Below are 21789 nucleotides of genomic sequence, written 5' to 3' on the forward strand. Positions count from 1 at the left end.
AAAAATCAATAATTCAGCTGCTTACATAAAAAAAAAGGTCACGTGTCCACCATGTTCATATGATAAATGTCAACCACCTTTACACAGAATAATAATACATGTTAAAGTAGGTCACAGTCGTTGAATTTAAATGTTTATAACACAATCATATTTCCTGGAGAGAACATTACCAAATGGGATTATAGAAAATGTTAAACTAATTCGAAAGCCGATGTCTGGTTTGACCCCTGGAAAAATTCAAATATTTTATTCGTGTGCATAATGTCCATAATAATGAGCTTTAGAGTAATATTAAAATGTAACATACACGGGCCATAGATTTCTGCCAGTCGATGACACAGCATGAAATAGGCGTGTCGCTTTAACTCGACTTTTTCCCCCTTAAAACCACTGGTGGGCAGTCCGGCTCTTTTCAGCAATCCGAATCTTCTGGTTCTGTTCACTAATGGACAAAAGTAGTTCATTCGGATCGCAAACGGCTCTTTGTTTTTGTATCGACAACTCTCCACTAGTTATATTATATAATGCCGACAATATAAACGAACCTTTTCACAAGTCAAGCCCCGATCGAATACTGGTAATAATCGATCTGTTTCTTTGAGGAAGCTGTAATGTAATGTTGCAACGTTCTCGTTCACTGACTCGTTCACCGACGTGATTCGCCGAGCGGGAGCCGTTCGTTGGCGAGCAGCACAACAGTGCGCGGCCCCGTTTCCAGGCTCGTCCGTGCGCGGCCCCGTTTCCAGACTCGTCCGTGCGTGCGTGGAGCTAGCAGTTCGGTCCCGCTGTGTCCCGATCTTGGGGGAACTAAAGAGGAAAAGCGTGCGATTCGCCGGAGGACGGCAACGCGAGCCGAAACAGAACAAGCGAGGCAGCCACATCAGCGGCGGTGTTTGTATATTCTTTTTTTTTTTTTTTTACTTTTTGCAGAAATGGCCGACCCGATGACCCAGTCCTCTCAGATTTCTTCGTCGCAGGGTCTCGCCGACGGACAGAACTCCGCCGCGGCCAAAGACTCGCAGTTCAGCGGTAAGACCCGGCGGCTGCCAGGGCGAACTTCACCCGGCGGAAAAGCGGAGCTTTGCAACTCGTCCCTGTACTGTGTGATTTCTAAAGAGAAAAAAAACAGCGTGAAACCCCAAAATCTCCACCATTTAAACATTGTAAAGTTATTGAAAACGAGTGTTGTTGATTTCGGGCCGTGTTCGCGCCCGCACGTCGCGCAGTTGCTGCGGTTGAAGCTGCGTGTGTGTGTGTGTGTGTGTGTGTGGTTTTTTTTTTTTATTTATTTATTCCTGCCTCGCCGACCCGTGTGTCTCGGTGACGGGGAGCGAATGTTGCGGCGACGGCCCTCTGCAGTGCAGATGCGTGTTTACCGGGAGCGGCTCGCGAACGCGCCTTTCCGGTCTTCAGTGGGCGGAAAAACTAACCCCACGCCACCCCAAACTCCGCCCTGTCTGTATAAATTAGTGTATAGATTTTTATATTATTATTATTATTATTATTATTATTATCATCCCTTGTGTTTGGACATGTTAAGTATCGGGCTGATGGCGCATCTTCGGCCCCAGTGGAGAACTAAAAGCGGACGCCGCGGCCATGTTGGAGCGGGGAGGGGCGTGTTCGCTCCTTATCAGTCAGGGCGCAGCGCAAAATAAAGCAGTAAAAAAAATGTCTGTTTTATGTCCGGATGGTGTTTTGAAAACGCTCCGTAATTCATAAAGGAGACCGATTGCGCGCCCTAGCCGATTTCTGCGATGTCGCCTGTCTGACGTCGATCTGTTTATATGACGTAATCACGTTATTTCTGTTTAAACCTGTTAGGTCCGTAATATGTTTTCTAGCGTTTACATTTTCCAACATTTAGCAATAAAAAAAGTGTTGCGACGATCAGGAAGCGATTGCTACGTTCTCATTGGTTGACACGTTTAATTATCCAATGGAAAATTTAAGCATGTAAACAAATCCGCCATGTGGTAGCGGTGATGAAAATCATAAAGCTATAAATGGAAGAATAATTCATACAAATAGTTTTGTCTTTACTGAAGTCAAATATAAGGTTATTTCAGTGTGCCGATTTCTGTCTACAAAGTAGTGTTAAAGTGACGTATTTTTTAGTTTTAAATTTTTTTTTACATGCGCATTGCCGGTTTTGTGCTGATTTCGATAATGCATTTGAAAAGTCTTTTGTCTTTTCATGAAATCAGCGGCCAGGTTTTGTCGGTTTTGATACCTGTGCGCCTGCCTTTTAAGATGCTCGGTGAGCATCGGCGGAACAGGAACAGGGACGGATCTGCTGGATGTTCTCGCGCTAAGTATGCCAGGCATGCCGCTCGGGGACCGGTGACCTTGAAAAGTGAAAGTGTGCGAGTGGCCTGAAAGTAACGACCCTCTCGCCCCGGCTCACCCGCATCGTCCCGCTTCCCTCGCCGCCCCGCCCCGGTCCGCGCCTCCTGATGCCTGTCTGTCTGCCCTCCGGCCTGCGCGGTCGGAGTTGCCGGCTTCTCGGGTGACCGGATTGGGCTGAGGCAGCACCCCCCGCCCTCGGGACGTGGCGGTGTCATGAGTCAGGGATATGAGGCGGAAATAGTTGGCGTGAATACGGGCATCTTCTGGGTGGTTTTGTTGCTCTGGACCCCGTTGAGAGACCGAATACGTTATTTTTCTCCATGTAAAACTCGCCCAGTGAATGTCAGGGCGATGATGATGATGATGATGATTTATCGGGGAGTTCACGACCCTGGGCTGTAAGTACCTGTCGTCAGGGAGAAGCGATCGCTCTCCCCTGCGCCGGAATGCGAGCGATCCCGGGCCGCCGGCTCGGCCAGGGTGCGGCGAGGACGGGAGCGCAGGTGAGTCAGGAATGCCGCAACCCGCCCGTCTGGTCCTCGCGGGGTGGACGGGCGTCCCTGTTTCTCGACAGACCGGTTTTCGGGGGGGGGGTGGACTGGACTCTGCGGCCCAGTTTGATCTTGCGATGACCTGACCGGGCACAAAGGCCCGCTTTGTCCGGCGGGAACGTCACATGCGCTGTAGAAGTGTGGGGGGGGGTGGGGGGTAGAAATGCCTTCCATAAATAGGTTACATAATACGGTAGAAGGGAGCGCAGTGTGGGCGCTGAGCTTGCTCGGAAACCGCGGGGGTGAAATATTTCAGATTTCCTGCGTGGGAAGGGATGCAACGATGTTTTTCTTCTTCTTATTCTTATTATTTTTAATAAAACTGTAGGTAAGATAAGTTGTGCATGTTTCATGCCGAGTTGAGAGCCGACACCTGGATGCCGCGTCCTTAATGTGTAAGACGGGGTGGGGATGCTCATTCTCCTGTCCTTTTTATTTTCCCAGATTCCTTTCTTTCCTCTTCGCCCGTATCTCTCATTCAGTCTCCTCAAGGCAAGTGTATGGTTCTCTTCTACGCTGCTCACCCGCTTCTCCAGTCTTCCTCCTGCCCTCTTTCTCTGTCCTTCTTCTGTCTGTAGTTTTTTTTTTTTTTGTTCCTTGCTCGCTGGGCTGCTGCTGCTGCAACGCTCGCCATTTCCTCTCGTTGGTGCCCCCGTCCTGCCGACGTCCTCCAGAAACATCCAGTGTCCTGGACCTCCTGATCTCTGTGTCTCCCCCCACCCCCCGTGTCCACGGTGACCGCTCTCTCCCCCACGTCGTGCATGGAGTCCCGTTCCAGAGCGCTCCTAGAAGTTTTGCACGTGGCGGCGTGTGACTCTACGGCGTCTTTTTTTTTAAAATAACGAGACAATAAGACACCACCCAAGCCCCCGCGCGGCCTCTGTGCCGGCGCTTCGGCTCGATTTAGACGAGAGGGTCCCAGCAGATGGCGGCCGTCCCATCCAATTCTATTGCTATTATTTAGGTCAGCGTTTCTGTAGGCCCGGCGTAATCCCTAGATTGCCACCTTATTTTAAGATGGCCGAGAAGTTCAAGTTCACAAGCATGAGCCTAAAAATGGAGGTCCCCGTGGGTCCCTGTCCTCTATGGAGACCCTATTCTCTTCTTTTTCCCTCCTCCTCCAGTCCACTCAGTTTGGCCCAGTACAGTGACACTGGTCCAGAAGAGTCCAGAAGTCCCAGGTTCAAACCTCACTTACTACCATTGTGTCCCTGAGCAAGACACTTGACTCTTGAGTGTCCCCCGGGGGACCGTCCCTGTCACTTCTGATTGGGCGTCGTGATATATGAAAGTAACTGCTGGGGCTCACCACTCATGATCTTCACACCATCGCTTGTAGCTTCATGTCTACTTCTGCATGTTAGAGCCAGACACCAGGACTTGTCCCCTCCCCCCCCATTTACTGTTTATTCATATTAAATCTGTCCATGTTTTTTCTCATCCGCAGCATATCATTGGATGTGTTCAGGCAGATGGCTTTGACCTAATGGAATGAGCTTTTGTCACAAATACATCTCAAGATTTGAAGCCTTTACAGTAGAGTAATTGGACGGGTCTGATTGTCTGGCTGAAATTGCAAAGGGCATGACTTGACCACAAAAAAAAAAGCATTGTTGGTTTTGTTCCAGAATTGATCTATTGACAGCAGATGCTGATGTCATTAAACTTTGGACGGGCTCGCTGTAATTTATTAATCTGCCTGTCCTAGATTCTCCACTCGACCCATTAAACCTGGTTTGGCAAATTGCAGCAGGCCTCCCTTTCTTCATTATTACGGAACGGTTATATTGATCGGGGTATCAATGTATTTGAAACACCAAGGCGATAAAACGACGGCGGTTGGGGGGTGGGGGGTGTTGTCTGTCCAATCAGAGGATTTTGGCCATTTCCCAGTTCATATTATGCAAGTGTTGACCGGTATCGTGCCAAATGCGGACACCACTTGCGTTTGCCCACTTTGAACAATAGAAAATGGGACACAGTGGCTGGCTGGTGGATTTTTAGAGGTGAGAACCATTTTGCGTTGCAATGTCACGTTGGGGGGTCACGTACAAGGAAACATGCGTGTTGTTGGGTTTTTTATCATCATGTTGGAAATTGGAATGAAAATCTGTTGAAGGACCTTTTTGTCTGGCCAACCTTCCAGGTCCCAGCTGTCGTCCCCTCCCCAATATAGCTCTGCCTGCAGAAGTAGAAATGACATGGTGGGGTTAGGAGCAGGATCATGTGATTATTAGGCGCAGTTGCCCGGAACATCTTGTGACCCTGAGCCCAGGGGATCCAGTGAAGAGTTGGGTATGGGTATTTGTGTGCATTGACTTTTTAAGGCATTTATTCACGCCTGTCCTGTAGGTGCAATAAGGTCATTCCAAGAAATGTGCTTCTCACTATGTTGTTGGTTTTGGATAGCAGCGGTGTCGTTTCTACACAATTGGGTCGTCAATGGCAACAACATGTGAATGTACGAGGCAGCATGCCCACACACGGCTCCATCATTTGCATGGCTGCTTGAGCTGCAGTGGTATAGATGCTACTATATTCTGGGAATGCTAGTGACAAGTTATGAGAACTGATGATGCTTGCTGAAGTACGGGGTCTTTTTATTTATTTTATTTTTTTTATCTCCTAAATTTAGGTTTTTTTTTGTAGTTTTTTTTTCCTCTACATCGATGCAATTTAAATAAATAAATTCCACATAGATGGACCCCTGCTTTAGCACATCTGCATGGGTGTAGAGTTTGCCTTGACTTTTATGCCCTCCTTCTGCTTTCCTCTTCTCACCTGTGTTACGGATGCAGACAAAAGGGTGGTGGTGGGCTCTGACAAGCCCTCAGAAGGCGTGGCTACCTCACTTCGATTTCTATCTCAGCCGGGTTCGTTCTCTCCTGGCTCTTTTGGGAATAAACCTTCAGATTATTCGTGCAAGGACCAAGAGAAGAATGAGGTTGCTAACTCCGCTTATGGGTGTGAGCATCAAGATTCCTCGCCCATAAAGACGTCCCCTGTGTCCGAGAGGATCAAAGCGCTGGAGGCTCTTGCTGCAAAGCAGAATGAGGGTAATGGAAGGAACGACGGGTTCTCTCACTTTCGAGATCGTCACCATGAGAAGTCTCCAACAGAAGCAACTGTTCCAGTATCTTCCACCTTCCAGAAGAAGACCGCACCCCCAGATCAGGATTCCCCAGAATCTCCCTTCGAGGTTTTGGGCGATGCTAGGCAGGTGAGTGATGACGAAGACACGGTGGACTGGATGCGAGCTCACCTACCTCCAGCACCAGATTTTGGCACCGAAGAGGCCGAGGTTGAAGACGAGAAGGACATTCCTGTAAGTAATGTTGAAACAAAAGAGGTGGCACCTAAGGACATAGTGGCAATGGATGTTTCTGGATCCTTTGTGGGCGTGCCTGATGATTTTATGGACAATCCCACTGCGAAGTCTCCAGAACCAGAGAAAGAAGAGAGCATCGAAGAAGAGTCCGAATTCGATCTTAGCTTTCTGCCAACAGCGTACATGTGGGAAAAACAGGACAAGACCGATAAGGACACCCGTCCTCCAGAGGTTCAGGGGTCTGATGGCACTGACGTCCTTGCCTCTGCGCCACCACCAGCAGGTTTTGGGTCTCCCTCTCCCCCTCTGTCTCCACCTCCTTCTCCATCCTCCTCTCCTCCCCCTTCCCCTAAAGTATCCCAGCCACAAGCTCCCATCTCAAAGGGAGAACCAACAGGTGGTGAATCCGAGCCTACGGAGATCCTTGAAGTGGACAGCTCTGGTGAATCAGATGATACTGTGATCGAAGATGCAGCGAGCATTTCCGCTTCCATAGAGCCAAATAAATCTCTCCCCTGCGGCGAAAAAGAGACCTCGCCTTCCAAACCAGAGAAGCAGTTCATGCTGGTACCCATCATCAATGTCATCGAGACCGAAGAGCAAGTAGTCAGCGACGAAGAGATGGAGCAAGATTACGAAGAGTACAAAGTGGTGAAAGATCCAGTCAGGGAGACTCTGAATGACCCAGAACCAGTTCCAGGAACAAAAGTGTCTGACGTAACTCCCGCTGAGGATCCAAAACCCACAGATGAGTACTCGCCACAGCCTTCTGCAAACAATTCTGCAGGGTCCTCACCCAAACATTATGCCAAAGAGGACGATGACATTGGCAGTGTTACGCAGACCACTGCATTGTCCAAAGGGCCAATCTCAGAGGAAATACAAGTGCAGCCACCAATTCCGGAACAGCCACCTTCAAAAACTTTCAACTCTGCTTTTGATAAAACCGTAGAGGAATCGTTCGATCTCTCAGACCATCAAGACGATGACCTTTCGGACGATGAACCCATTGACCCATATATGAATAGTTTCCCACCTCAGGCCCAGAAAGAAACAACAAAGTCCGACTTAACGGCAGAAGAGGATTTGTTGCCTAAAGAGTTTCCAAAAACTAATTTCTTCTCCGATATGAGAATGGATTCTCTAGTCGATAATACCCACGAAGATGATTTTGACAATGACTCTCTTCCAGTCTTGGATGACTACTCCTATGAAAAACAACTGAACTTTCCTACTGTACCTGAAACGTCTCTGTCTCATCTCGTCCAAGATGATGCCAATCAGACCCTTGTCCTTCAGAACAATGTGACGCAAATGACTAATTCTCTTCTGCATGAGGAGGACGAGGTCTCCGGCCCAGAAGCGCCTGCAGAGCCGCCGAAGGACAGTGACAGTCGTCGAGATGCAATATCTCCTCATGCTAACAAACAAGCAGATACCTCTAGCAAGCTCAAGGACCAGGAAGCATGTCCAAGCTTAATGGATGGGGGTTCTGAGTTACACCAAGGCTCTTCTGGTGCAACCAAGTGGGATCTCGGCGAGAGGCCACCCTCACCAGAGCCTATGAGTGACCCCGAAAGTGTTGAGCCAGAATGCTCTGTTTCGACGGCGACAGACAGCTTTGTTGAGTTCATGAGAGAATGCCTGAAGTCCAGGCAGGACGAGGAACCTGATTCATCAGGGCCCAACAATGCCGGTGAAGCCGGATCGGCTTCCCGGTCCTCGCCAGCTATGGTCATGGACCTGGAACAGGAGCACCTCACCATTCGAGCACTGAGGGAGCTCGGCAGTAGCCAAGAGGACGACGAGGACCTCCCGCTAAGCACAAAGACTCCCAAATCACCTTTGTCCATGGCCAATCCCGTTTCAGAGACCTCGCTGTCCCCAGAGGTAGAGGCATTTGACGTTTGGGTGGCAGAGGCGTACCACCTCGCCGAGCATGTGTTGGCAGCAGTACTAACCCACCTGTCAGGTAACACGTCTTCTCTCTGGGCTTCCGGCCTGCTAACCTCCCATGCAAGGACAGCCATGCGGTGCACAGCACCTTTTAACAACTTAATACAAATGGCTGCACGTGTCAGCCATGAAAAATGCATATTTTAACATATCTTATGAACAAAACAAAAAAAATGCTGGTGTGTTTGCTGGACGATTGACTTGAAACTTATTGACACCATCCGACCCCTTCTCCTTAAATGCGTGGCCAGCTCTGGGGGGAGGGGACAGGAGTCTCAACATGGCCAAGCGGTGTTGCTTTGCAAACTCTCCTTAGTGTTGGATTTCTGCTTTCATGCAACTTGACAGCGTTGTGGCCATTTCATAATCCGTTTTTTTTTTTTTTTTTTTTTTTAAATGCCGCGGCAATTGCGTTCGTTGGATTCTCCGTGTGTCCCCTGTAGTTTGGCGCGTTCGTTATTTGACGGCGCACCCCTCGGCTTCCTTGCCAAGCATTCCTGCCATTTCCTCTGCCATTTAACAATGGTACAATGCTCCCTCACCCAGTACAAATATGTTTGACACCTGAAGCACAGGACCGTCTTGCGCTGGCCACTTCTCGAATTTAAAGTGTTGCCGTGGCAACCAGAAAGTAGGGGAAAGTTTAAGGTGGAGATCGTGTGCCCCAGCAGTGAGATGTTACAGATTCTTTTGTTACTATTGAAAACTGATTTTTCAGGCATTTGAGAGAAAGCCACATGGCTTTGGGCCCGATGGGTGTGGCTTGTCAGTTGGAATAGTTTGCGCAGGAGCAGCTCGAAAGGTAATATCTCGTCTTGAGGACATTCTCCCCCGTAGCCGTGTCTCTGAACACGTTGGGCCTGTATTTTAATAAGTGCAAGGTTGTTCTATCACGTTGGTGTTAAAATGTGGTCTATTCGAACATCTCACATGCGCGCACGCCTGCGTCTTTAAGAGCTGTTCTGTCTCAAAAGAGGCCACTGCAGCGCTACAGCCGCTGGGACCCGCTGCCGGATCGGGGGCCTGTTAATGCAGGAGAACCAGAAAGGGAGGGAGGGGGAGGGGCGTCCCCCAGGGTACCAGTAAAGCATGCTGGGAGAGCCTCGGCTCCGACCCCTGCAGTGACGGGAAAGGAAACCCCTCGCCTAAACCCGTCCGCTACGCTTGCGTCCTGGGGTTCTGGGGCTTGCACAACAACAGAGTGCTGCTTGGTTTATTTATTTATTTTCCCGAGGCCGCTCTGGCACGGTGGCCAGGCAGTTATGTCATGGTGACCCCACCCCTCTCTGCACACTTACCTCATTCTGCTCCATGTTTGCTTCTGCGGGCCTCACACGACCGTCCGTGTTAAGAAGGCCACGAACATGCCGGTTACGTAACAACGCCTCATCGAAACAACCGGCCCCATTATCCCGCCGCTCGAACGCGGACGTGGCTGGATTATCAAGAATGTGACCGAGTCCACTGGTGCGATGGTCCATGCGGCGCGGAGCCCTGGTATCTTTTACATTTTTAAAAACCTAATAAAACGAGCCATGGGCCACCATCCCCTCCCCCCCGCGAATCAGGGCCTCATCAGGAGCTGCGCATCACGGGCCCAAAAGCCCCGGAGGCCTGGCACAGCGCAGCGGGCTCCTTTCACGAGGCCTCGGCGCCGTTACGCAACTGGCCGGCACAGGGAACGTCGCTTCTGCACGCGTGAATCTGGACCGCGGAACTCCGCGTTCCCGGAATAACGGTGGAGCCAGGTGCCTCGGGGAAACGCTTGTCCGTTTTGATCGCTTTTTTATTTTTTTAATACACAGGGTAAGCCATTTATATGGATGCACCTTAATAAAGTGGGAATGGTTGGTGACATTGAACATTTTTTATAAGTGGTCAGAAACTCATGAAAGAATAAAGTTACGTTAAAACCAAGCACACCATTGTGAAATTACCAATAAATTTGATGTCACATGACCCTCTTCCTATTGGAAAAACAAAAGTTGGATCCAAGATGACCGACTTCAAAATGGCCACTATGGTCGCCACTTATTTTGAAAAGTTTGCCCCCTCACATATACTAATGTGCCACAAACAGGACGTTAATATCACCGACCATTCCCATTTTATTAAGGCGTATCCATAGAAATGGCCGTCCTCTCTCAAATCACGCGTAAACACACCCGCAAAGATGCAAACCGATGCAAAAATAAAACATCTATTCACGCCTACCTCCCCGTCTCTCTCTCCCTCGCTCTCCCCGTGCAGCTAAGGAGCTGGTGTACTGGCGCGACCCCAAGAAGTCGGGCGTGGTGTTCGGCGTGTCCATGCTGCTCCTGCTGTCCCTGGCCACGTTCAGCGTGATCAGCGTCGCCTCCTACGTCCTGCTGGCCCTGCTGTGCGTCACCATCTCCTTCCGCATCTACAAGTCCGTCATCCAGGCCGTGCAGAAGTCCAACGAGGGACACCCCTTCAAGTAAGGCGTCGGGGCGTGGGGCGCGTGGGCTTTTTTTTGGGACTGTTCGCGTTCCGTAGCAACAGGTGAAGAATTTGAGGGTCTCGCGAGTTTCTTGTTGGACTTTTTGTAAAGGTGGTCCGACGCGTGGATTTACGTCATTTTACAGATTCTGAAGCTGCCATCCTGAGGCTCTCAGAAGATGAAATATGGCGTCTGGCCATGCATTTGCCGTCTGTTGTGTGTGTTGAGGCTTTTCACGGCGAGTTTAGGGCCCGATCCGTATTGAGTTCAGCTGTGTCGGTGCGCAGGGCCCTGATGGAGAAGGATGTCAGCGTGCCTCCCGAGACCTTCCGCAAGCACGTGGACGTCTGTCTGACCTACATCAACCGAGGCCTCAAGTACATGAGCCGCCTCTTCCTCGTGGAGGACCTGGTGGACTCTCTCAAGGTGGGTTTGCGGCCCCGTTTCCGTGCTCTACAGGTGGAGGTCGACCTTCTCGTCCAAGACGTGCGAATGCCATCGTTGCGTAACAGACGTGTGTGGAGTGCTGGAATTGTCATTTTAGGGTGTGTGTGTGTGCATATGTGTGAAGTGGCCTAGCTTTCCACTTCCTCCGCCCTCCCCTCTCTGCCGCTGCACCATCTATTTATAAAACTCGCATAGGTCGCGGGAGAAAGGAAGGAAGGAAGGAAGGGAGGAAGGAAGGAAGGAAGGAAGGGAGGGAGGGAGGGAGGACTGTGCTAGTCGGAAGACCTGGACCTGCCAGCCCAGTTCTTCTTTTAGTGCAAGCAGTCCAGTGTCATCCGGGGCCATGAGCAGAGCACCAGCACCACCACCGGAAAATACGGCATTCCTCAAATAGAGAAAGAGAGAGAGAGAAACTACTTTACCATAAAGATGAGCGCTGACACAGATTCAGTACACTCAAATGGCATCTGGCTCTGGCGATATCTTACATTTATTTATTTTTAATTACGATTTTATTTGCCAACAGTAAGCACCGACCCATACCGTCCTTACGGTAATTTAAAAACCTGGAAAAAGTAATGGAATTTGTAAAGCAAAAAAAAAAAAGTTTTGGAATACGAAATAAACATATAAAGTTATGGAAAAAGCCATTGAAATCTGACACATGAATGCATAACAAACTACATGTTTCTTGCGCCGTTTAAACGTTTAAAACTAGTGCAGGTTTATCGTATTTAGTATTGATAGGTGCTGCAGTATCACGCGGTGCAGTTCGCTATGGGCGAACTTGTCATAAATCTAGTTTCACAATATTTCTGTAAAAAAAAAAAATGTTTTCTTCTTCTAGCTGGCTGTGGTGATGTGGCTGTTGACCTACGTGGGCGCCGTCTTCAATGGAATCACCATCCTCATCCTCGGTGAGGGCCAAGCGTAGTCCTGTTACTAATTATGGGAATCAGGTTACTTTTCTCACCCGTCTTCTGCAAAACAAGATGGCTGGTCCGAGCCTCCATCACAACAGAGAGTCACATATGGTGTCCAGAAGTTTCTGCACACTTCTGTTCATGTTCTGTGTCGAGACCTTTGGTTTGCCAAAGCTGGGTCCTTTTGCTCATTGTCTGCATTAAATAATAATTTAATCCTTGATATTGTATTGAGGGTGTTTTTAAATATCATCTGATAATGGGGAAAATTCCCATTTTATTTAGGACCCCAGTTGATTTCCATTTTTAATGAACAGAGACTTGATTTTTCATTGAAGTCCCAATTGTTCATAGACTTCAGTGTAACGTTCATATCTAAACTTTTAGGATTGGCAGGGTTCGGATACTCCATATAACTGCTCTGCTCATGTGTAATGGGGCTCTAACTGGGATCAAAGCATCAAATGGCAGCCTGTGCCAGCATCTAGTGGTCAAAAGTGGTACTGGCGTTTTTTTGCCAAAAGCGATGTTACAAAATGTCAAAGGGATGGAGTCCGTAGCATGCTCGTAAAATAAGTGGACAAAAGGAAAGGTGGGGTTGGAGCAGGGGTCAGGTACCTGATCTATGGGATAATCGCTTTATATTCCTACGTAGCTGTTAAATCGTGTGAATGTCGCTCTTTTGTTTTCTTTCTGCAGCCGACATCCTGCTCTTCACCGTACCGCTGGGATATGAGAAGAACAAGGTGAGTGGGTGAGGTCCATCACACCCAATTCTGGTCTTCAGCTTTGCATATCTAAGTACTTTCACTGAGAATTTCTTCAAAACATGTTATGAAATGATATCTAAAATGACCAAAAGAATATATAATACATGATGTGGTCTTCCCTGGTTTATCAATTTACAATGAAATATATTTGCCATTTATTATATACGTTTATATTTATCTGTCATGGAGAACAATTACACATTAAAGAGAACGTTTTGATGCCTATGAATGGGATCAGGATTCGTTTGCACTGCTAATGTTCGTCTTTTTGTCTTTACAGACTCAAATTGATCACTACATTGACATCGCTCGCACTCAAATCAACACCACTGTTGCCAAGTAAGGCTCATCCTGTCATTTCACCTCCATGTAACGTCTGGCCCTCTCACCCTGATCTTATTTTCCCTTGTTGCTCTTCGTCCTCAACGGCAGGTTACAAGAGAAGCTTCCCGGCTCCTTGAAGCGCAAAGCGGAATGATGCGGCCGCCTACACACCCTTCGCCCTCGCGTCCCTGACCCTCTTCCTCTCTTCCTCTCTTCCAACCACCCCCCCGACCCCCATCACTGCCCACCCACCTGCCCCGATCCAGCCAACGGGCGGGGGAAGGACGAACTCTCGAAGCTTCTCTATATTTAAAACGTTAACTGCGCAGCTTAATTCAAGGCGCTCGGGGGGGAGCAGCTCTGGCCCCAGTGGTGCCGTTGTCTCGAGCACAAGAAGTAGAAGAGAAAGTGATGTAACCCTGAAACTGGATGCTCTTTGTTCCCTTTTCTTTCTTTCTTTCTTTTTTTTTTTTTGCGCTCAGAATTGAGACGGGCTGGTGAACTAGACTGAATCTATGACCTGGTTTTTGTTGTGGTGCAGAAATGGGTGTTTTTCTTCTTCAACGCAAATGTCTGTACTTTTGCTCAGAATAGATGAAATTTTCATTTTACAATGTTTGTTTGTTTTTGTTTTTCTCGTTTCTTTAGGAAGAATTTAAGAAATATGGGTTTGGAAAGTTGTTATTATACTTATTATTCAGTTTTCGCGATTTTGTCACTCACATTATGGAATTGTTCAATTAACTAACTTATATTTGTACATTTATCTGCAATGCACTGAACTCACATCCAGCAGGTTGAATAAAGTGGATTGGAGCGCTACCAGCAGTGATACGTTTGGTGTAGTTCACCCCCTCCAACCCCTTTTTTTTTTTTTTTTTTTTTTTCTTGGTGACATTTTTTTAAAAAGCACATGCGTGTATATACGGAATAAGACAAAAACAGCTCTTTCTGCTGTGAGTAGTTAGTGTGGCTTTTTATATCGAAATTAATCCTCTTACAGCGGAATTGCTTGTTTGTCACAACACTTTCTGAGAGGTCGGGTCTTTAGTTCGCGTGTATATTTCTACTAGTATGATCATGGCTATTATAATTATTACTATGGTTATTGAAGTTATTACTGATAGAATGTCTGCTTTCAACTCGTTTCTTGTGTTATTGCCGTCGAGGTTTCAGTTCGATTTTTCGTCATCACATCTGCGTAGGTCCTGTGTGCGTTTGTGCATCAGTGTTATTTCCTTACAGCGTGCTACTATAGCATTTATTGAAGCTACACGTTGACACCTGTGTAATATCCTGGAATTATTGCGCATTGACTAATGTATTTGCATTTTGTTTTTTTTTGTTTTTTTTTTACTTGTTCATGACACAATCGCTTTTCAGTTAATACTGCACATCTGCATCAAGCTCGAAAAGGGAGGGGCTTGCTGAACATCAATTACGTACCAATGGTTGTTTACTACAGATAACACTACTATTACCACTACTACTACTACTGTTACTACTGCTCTGCAAGTGTCTCTTGCCTGCTGAATGCCCCCCCGCAGCATCTATAGAACATTCCATCTGGTGCAGTGCATGCTACAAAATGCCTCACAGGGAGCCCTCCCTTCAACCCCCCCCCCCCCCCAACCAGAGCACTTTTTCTTTGGTCCGTCACAATAAGTCTGATGTGCAGAACATGCACTTTTCCTTCTGTGTAAGCCACCATGTCCTTGGTGTTTGGCCGGAGTAACGGAATGTAGGTTCACCATGGTCACTAATAAATCACCAGTGTGGTGCTTTTTTTCTATTATTATTATAATTAGGGCACGTGTCATTTATATTTCACAGAAATTACGTTGATTGAAAATTGCTATGCATCGTGTTTTTTTGTTTTTTTTTATTACACGTGTTCATTTCCTTCTGTAGATTAGTGTCCCTTAGAGACTGTTCCATTCTCTTTAATGCATTAGGACGAGACTTAAATCCTATTTTTATTGTAATTCTGTAGAATTAGTGCATGATCCTGTTTGGGAAAGGAAAAAACTAATTACAGAGGAAACAGCAATGTGGTCCCTGTACTGATGTCAAAATGGAATTAATACAAATGTATGTGTGTGGGAGGGGATACCGTGGCTTAATTTCAACCCAAGAATTGATGCATTTTTATATATAATAATAATAATAATAATAATTTCCATGGAATTAGAAGGCATGTAACACAATGTTCCAAATGTTTTGTCGAGTGCTGTACGAATATTGTTTGATGAGAAATAAACGGGGGAAAATCAGCTCTCATGTGGCCGGGGATTGTAGTCCAAGCTCTCCCGTTGTGTGACTTGCACCCTGTCGCTCGCGTGATATATAATTTCGATCATTTCAATGTCTATGTGGGTTTGCAGCTACCTGATGGTGCCGGCGGGACGTTTGGCAGTGCTGCAGTGCTCTCTGGGAGACCGGGTTAACTGCGGTCGTTGCAGTTTAATGAGCCGTCTGGTTTTATAAAAAGTACCGCACTTGGCTTACACCGGTTGTCGCTTTGCTTCCACTTTTATTAGAATTTAAATAACACCTTCGAACCTTCTGCCAGTCATTAAACCAAACCAATTTAAATATGATGCCACCCTCAGAAAACATGCATAGAGGTGCGAAGAAAAAAAAAAAAAAAAATGGCGTAAAAACCAACACTCAAAGTACTTAACGTGTCACCTTGCACGTGAGTCTTTGTAGAGCCAAGGGCACAGAATGGATTAGATCTGGTGCACTTTTTCCGGAACCATCGGGGAAGCCCATTCGTTGCAGAGTGACAAGATGACAAACAGCAGTGCTTAAAAAGTGCTTGCATAAAAAATAAAAAAAACGGGCAAGATTCGACAAACCCTTCAAAATTCGCAAGAGCCTGCCTTTTTTTTTTTTAAGAAAAGTGCTTAGAACGTTGAAGTGGTTTCCAATTGGCTTGTACTCTGGGAAGCACGCTCGCAACAACAACAAAAAAAAAGGAGCTCCGTTAAAGCATACATTTATAGATCTGAAGAGAAATGAAAAGTGTGGCCTTGTCTTTGGCCATTTAGTGCTCTTTGTGTGTGTGTGTCGGTCCAAGCCGGCATAGAAAACCCTGATGGGACGACCCAACGTCTCCTTCTCCTTTCCTGAGGAACGGGTGGGACAAGGAAAAAAAAAAAAAAAAAAAAGAGGTGGGTTCTAAGGGACAAAGAGGCTGGCGTGTCCCGCAGCCGTCCCCGCGCGCGGCCCGTGGCCGGGGTCCTGTGCCGAGAAGCAGTCCTCCGAGTGGACGAAGTGCAGCGCCGTCTGGTTGTAGCCCTCCAGGGCCTGCTGCTTCTCCTCGGGCCCGTACGCCAGCGAGTGGGGGTGCACCTGCTGAATGTGCCGCTTGATGGTGCTGACCTTCAGGGTGGCCAGGGTCGCGCCGCACACCATGCAGATCAGCCCGTGCCGCCGGCAGTCGTAGTCCATCAGGTACTCCATGCGCCAGCGCACCTGGTAGTTCCGCCGCTGGTCCTTGCCCGGGTAGTGGCCGTGCCGTCCGGCGGTCGCCTCCCCCGCAAGCGCCGTGCCCTCTTCGGCCGCCCCTTTTGTCCTCAGCCCGTCCTCTTTCTTCACCTCAACCGGTCTGGTGGCCTTGGCTTGAGGCGCCGGGACGCTGGTTTCGTCCGGGATCCGAGCAACGTCGTCAGGTGCTGCTGAATAGAGATTTTACATCATTCACATTATATTTACATTTATGGCATTTACCAGACGGCCTTATCCAGAGCGACTTACAGTACGCAGTTACAGGGACAGTCCCCCCCCGGAGACACTCAGGGTTAAGTGTCTTGCTCAGGGACACAATGGTAGTAAAGTGGGATTTGAACCCGGGACTTCTGATTCATAGGCGAGTGTGTTACACACTAGGCTACTACCACCCTACTACCGCTTTCACCCTATTAAATTTTCCTCTTGGTTCGGTTTTTCTTTCACGCGGAAAAATCCAAGCGAGCAAAAAACGCGTGAGCAACAAGAGTAAATTCCGGACGTCACTGAAATTTACCCATAATTCACTGTTCTGAAATCATGTGATATCATGTGATTTGTCTTGATTTCTTCACACCGTACGAAACGAGACGCACCCTTGGTGCAGCCACTTCAGCTTCCAGAGATACTCCTGGAAAAAAAAAGGTTTAGGGGATGGAAGTACTACATCTGACCCCTCATTTATGGCAGTGGCGGTTAAGGACGCGGCCCCATAATCGGAAGGTTGCCGGTTCGAATCCCGGGTTAAATGCAGAGGACACATTTCATTGCGTGCACGGTGTGCCGTGCTGCAGCGTATCACAACGACAAGAAATAAGTAAGTAGATAAATAAATAAATGTCCCGGCCTCACCCGGCAGCATTTGGTCCTCCCGTCCCCCCAGCTGCACGTCCCGGACCCAGGCCTCAGCCACCTCCTCCCTCTCCCGGCGGCTCAGGCCGGTGGTCTTCGGGTGGCAGTCCTGGATGTGTCGGCGGAAGCCGGCGACCTTGGCGACGGGCAGCGCCTGCGAGCAGACCATGCAGAAGCAGCCGCACCCGTCCGGCCCGTACGCCACCAGGTAGTCCATGCGCAGTCTCCAAGGGAAGCCGCCTTTCAGGGACTTCTTCCGCCGAGCGCGGTGGCGGGAGGGGGAGGCCTTGGCGTCCTCGGAAGTGCCCGCTTCTTCCGGGACCGATGCCTCTGTGTGCGTCTGGGACCCCTGGCCGGAGAGGCCGTCCGCCTCCCGGGGGAAGAACTCCACAAAGCCGTCGCCTGTGTCTTTGGTACCGGGAAACGCCGTCAGGAGGTCGTTTAAAGGGTCCGACTCTGAAATCAGCGAAGTAAGAGACACGATGAGTTGATATTTTACCGTGTCTCCGCGACCAGGTTCTGGTGCTGACGACAGGCAATGACTATTGGTCAGAGGTTGTGGTGGGTGGTAGTTGCCTAGTGGGTAACACAGATGACCCGGGTTCGAATTCCACTTACTACCATTGTGTTCCTGAGCAAGACACTTAACCCCAAATTGCTCCAGGGGGGGACTGTCCCTGTAACTACTGATTGTAAGTCGCTCTGGATAAGGGCGTCTGGTAAATGCTGTAAATGTAAATGACTGGACAAAATGGCAAGTCTGGCCACAACCGCCAGAACCAGAACAGCGAGCACCAGCAGGTTTACTCTTTCTAAAAAGGACGAGCAAAATATGTACAATTAGATAAAAGATAAAGGTCAAAGGTCATATTTACAATTTAAAGGAAGCGGTGAGTAAAAGTGCAGGTAAGATGGTGGTAAAAAATGGTGGTAGTATCCTAGCGGGTAACACACTCGCCTGTGAACCAGAAGACCCAGGTTCAAATCCAACTTACTACCATCGTGTCCCCGAGCAGGACACTCAACCCTCATAGAACGAGGTAAGACAGTTAGGATAAAGTGCATTTTTAAGAAAACATCATTAGATAGTAGGGGTGTTAGAAAATATCCATACAGCAATATACCGCGATCCTTGTCAGAAAAAGAACATGCTCGGGAACTGTTAAGTGCTTGACAAATATATATATATATATTATGAGAGTGTGTGTGTGTGTGTGTGTGTTAGACTCGTTTGAAATACTTTTTAAACAAGTGAGTTTTTAAATGTTTCTTAAAGGTGTCATGGCTGCCCACTGCTCACTCAGGGTGATGAGTTAAATGCAGAGTACAAATTTCACTGTGTGCACCGTGTGCTGTCCCTGTAACTTTACCATAAAACAGACAAAACGCTCCAACCCATAATGCATTGTGGTTGCCATTTAAGCACACCAGGTCACGTCTCCTAATTGCAGGTTGACATTCGTGTTAGATTCGTTTGAAATACTTTTTAAACAAGTGAGTTTTTAAATGTTTCTTAAAGGTGGTGGTGGTCTCGGCTAGTCTAATGGAGCCAGGCAAGTTGTTCCACCAGCCAGGGACAACGAAGGAGAACAGAGTCGACTGGGATCGGAGACCCCGTGAAGAGGGAACCTTCAGTCTCATTTCGTCTGCAGATCTGAGAGGGCGTGCCGGAGTGTAGCTGGCTAGTAGTGTATTGATATTAGAGGATATAGGAGGGGCGAGCATCAAGGATTAGAACTCGATAAACACACCCCCACTAGACAATAACAAAGACCAATGACGAGATGAACCGATGAAGACAGATGCTCTCTATGTGTCCTCCATAGCCGTGCTCATCCTATGAAACGGTTTAAAGGGCCCGGGGGACGAACCCCCAGGCCGGGACCACTACAAGCAGGACCGGAATGGCTCACCGTGAGTCCGCGCCCAGCTCTGCAGGATGCAGTGCTTCTCCTCGGAGCTGTACACCAGGGAGCTGGGGTGGACGTCCAGCACGTGGCTCTTGATGTGGTCCAGGTGGAGCGAGGGCAGCGGGTTGCCGCACACCATGCACACCAGCCGGCCCGCGTCCGCCTGGTACTCCATCAGGAACTCCTGGCGGAACCAGGCGTGCAGCGAGTCGTTCAGGTAGCGCTCCAGGGTCCGGGCGGAGGGCGCGGCCGGGTCGGGGGCCGGAGGGGAGGGGGTGGCGCGGCCGCTGCCGCTTTCGGGGGTCTCTGCAGCCGGCTTGCCTACGGAATTGGTTTTAAAAACAGCTGAAACACCGCGTCACCGCGACGTCGCGTCTCTTTCGGAGGAGGGGCACACACCTGCAGGCCGGCCCGCGTCGTCCTCGCGCTCGCCGTCGGCCCCGCCCGCGCAGGACGCCGGCTTCCGGACGCCCTCCAGGCTCAGGTGGTCTCCCAGCCGGATCGGTATGACCCTCCTTTGTCGGCGCCGCTCCACAGCACGAGAGTTCCGGGTTTGACTTCTGCCAGGATGTGGCGCTTGATCGGTGCTGAAGCTTGAGCGGTGGCCAGGCGAGGCTGCCGCCCACCATGCAGCTCATGCCTGCGTTGGCGGGTCGAAAGTCCATCAGGTACTCGGTTGCGCCAGCTGCTCAGGTTAGTAGTACCGGGGCGTGGTCGCGGCCGGGATTCGGCTCAGGCCGGGGCCCGCGACGCCCTCTCCAGCCGCGACTTCCGCGGCGACGGGCCCGGGGCGGGCGACAGCAGGAAGGGCGAGTCTGGGCATTCCGTGATGCTCCAGTAGCTGGTGTGCGGGGAGCAGGTGGGCGTGGCCAGTCCTTCATCATCGCCCTCCCCGTCACCGTGGCCATTGGTGATGCCATCTTCACCTAAAAAAAAACACGATGGACGTGTCACAATGAAGAATCAAGGTTCAGACCCCAATTACTACCACTGCGTCCCCGAGCAAGACGCTTAACTGAGTGTCCCCAGGTAGCAGTTGTGGCCTAGTGGTTAAGGAAGTGGCCCCATAATCAGAAGGTCAAGGTGCCACCGAGCAAAGCACCGACCCCACACACTGCTCCCCGGGCGCCTGTCATGGCTGCCCACTGCTCACTCAGGGTGATGGGTTAAATGCAGAGGGCAAATTTCACTGTGTGCACCGTGTGCTGTCCCTGTAACTTTACCATAAAACAGACGAAACGCTCCAACCCATAATGCATTGCGGTTGCCATTTAAGCACACCAGGCGACGTCTCCTAATTGCAGGTTGACAATGTGGTTGACAACGGCAAACAAAATGCACAGTGAGTAACTTTATATCTTTCGTTCGTGGCGGTAAGCGCCATAAGGAGCCATAATTAAAAGACATGGTGCCATATTATCGTTGCCATGGTTCCTCTCAGAATAAGACCCATCGCAACGGAGCTTATAAACGTGAATCGAACCGACCGCCGATCCCGGATGGTTACGGGCCAGGGACCTCGTTTCCACGGCTCGCACCTGAGCCCCAGGTGGAGGCGGGCCGGAGCGGGCCGGGCCCGTCCGAAGGGCGCGGCCGCTGCGGCCGGGCTGGCGGCGGGGGCGCGGCCGCGACCGGCTCCGGCCGCCAGGGGGCGCCTGCGCGCCGCGGCGCACGGCCGGCGTGGGCATTGTGCGCCTTTGTTTATAGCGGAGCCCGAGAGCCGAGGGGCCATGCCGCTCCGCCGCACTGTCCGCGGCGCGGATTAGCGGCGGCCGGGCCGAAATTTACCTCCCGGGGGGACGGGCTCCTCCTCCTCTTCCGCCGCCGCCTCCTCCTCGGCGCTTATTATTAACGAGAGGGGGTCCTCCGGCTCCTGGTCGTCCATGCCGCGGCGGCGTCGAGAAAAGGAGAGATGATAATAAAAAAATTTAAAAAATCTGTTATTTATCGCGACGGTCTCCCCATTTCGGCGTCATTTGGAGCGGAGTTCCCCGGATCCCGTCCCGCGGGCGCGGTGTCCCTCGCCGCGCGGACCCCGCGGCCCCCCGAAAACTTTAACTTTCCGCGCATCGCCGCGACGCCCTGCTGCCGCGGGATCGCGCGGTCGCGGCGGCCTCCTGGACGCGTTTCTTCGGGGTGGGGAGCCGAGCTTGGGGCCCCTGGGGCTCCTTAAGGGGCTCCTGGGTAAATTTAAAGGGACAGTAGCGCGCGCGTGTCCGGGGGCCAGGAGCCGCTCGGCCGGCCTGCGTTCTCCACCGAGAGAGTCGACGTTCACGACGGGTGGTTGGTCGTAGCCCGGTGGGTGCAGGGACGGATTATGGGGTCGTGTGGCCCCTGGGCAAAACGTTCGCTACGTCACCGTGTCACACGTGGGTCCCAACTCGTGCGGTGTACCGTGTTGTAAA

General features: G+C 49.9%; 2 protein-coding genes across 5 annotated transcripts; one reads left to right on the forward strand and one right to left on the reverse strand.

The window, feature by feature from the left end:
• The first annotated feature begins 681 nt into the window (after positions 1–681).
• Positions 682–15393, forward strand: rtn3 (reticulon 3). 4 transcript variants are annotated; one of them, XM_028994749.1, is made up of 9 exons: positions 682–1029; positions 3345–3392; positions 5699–8200; positions 10435–10642; positions 10933–11071; positions 11940–12009; positions 12715–12761; positions 13066–13124; positions 13218–15393. In XM_028994749.1, the coding sequence occupies exons 1-9, from the start codon at positions 933–935 to the stop codon at positions 13261–13263; spliced, it is 3216 nt and encodes a 1071-aa protein (XP_028850582.1). In that variant the 5' UTR covers positions 682–932; the 3' UTR covers positions 13264–15393. The 4 variants fall into 4 exon arrangements, with proteins under 4 accessions (XP_028850582.1, XP_028850600.1, XP_028850609.1 ...); XM_028994760.1 differs by lacking the exon at positions 682–1029 and adding an exon at positions 2720–2852; XM_028994767.1 differs by lacking the exon at positions 5699–8200 and having other exon boundaries at positions 698–1029.
• Positions 15394–15761: 368 nt separating this feature from the next.
• On the reverse strand, positions 15762–21661 carry LOC114799075 (uncharacterized protein C11orf95 homolog). Its single transcript, XM_074933657.1, is given in 9 exon segments — positions 15762–16792; positions 17475–17930; positions 19388–19705; positions 19784–19873; positions 19876–19996; positions 19999–20076; positions 20079–20126; positions 20129–20310; positions 21173–21661. Coding segments are annotated over 9 exon segments (1890 nt in total). The 5' UTR covers positions 21270–21661; the 3' UTR covers positions 15762–16292.
• Positions 21662–21789: the final 128 nt, after the last annotated feature.

The sequence above is a fragment of the Denticeps clupeoides genome, chromosome 1, assembly GCF_900700375.1.
Source record: "Denticeps clupeoides chromosome 1, fDenClu1.1, whole genome shotgun sequence".
Classification (NCBI taxonomy): Eukaryota; Metazoa; Chordata; class Actinopteri; order Clupeiformes; family Denticipitidae; genus Denticeps; species Denticeps clupeoides.

Bases quoted from the DNA above. Each gene is read 5' to 3' on its own strand.
- rtn3 (XM_028994749.1), top strand. From the start codon at position 933: ATGGCCGACCCGATGACCCAGTCCTCTCAGATTTCTTCGTCGCAGGGT. The intron at 8,201-10,434 runs GTAACACGTCTT...CTCCCCGTGCAG, and splicing joins AGTACTAACCCACCTGTCAG to CTAAGGAGCTGGTGTACTGG. The intron at 12,762-13,065 runs GTGAGTGGGTGA...TTGTCTTTACAG, and splicing joins TGGGATATGAGAAGAACAAG to ACTCAAATTGATCACTACAT.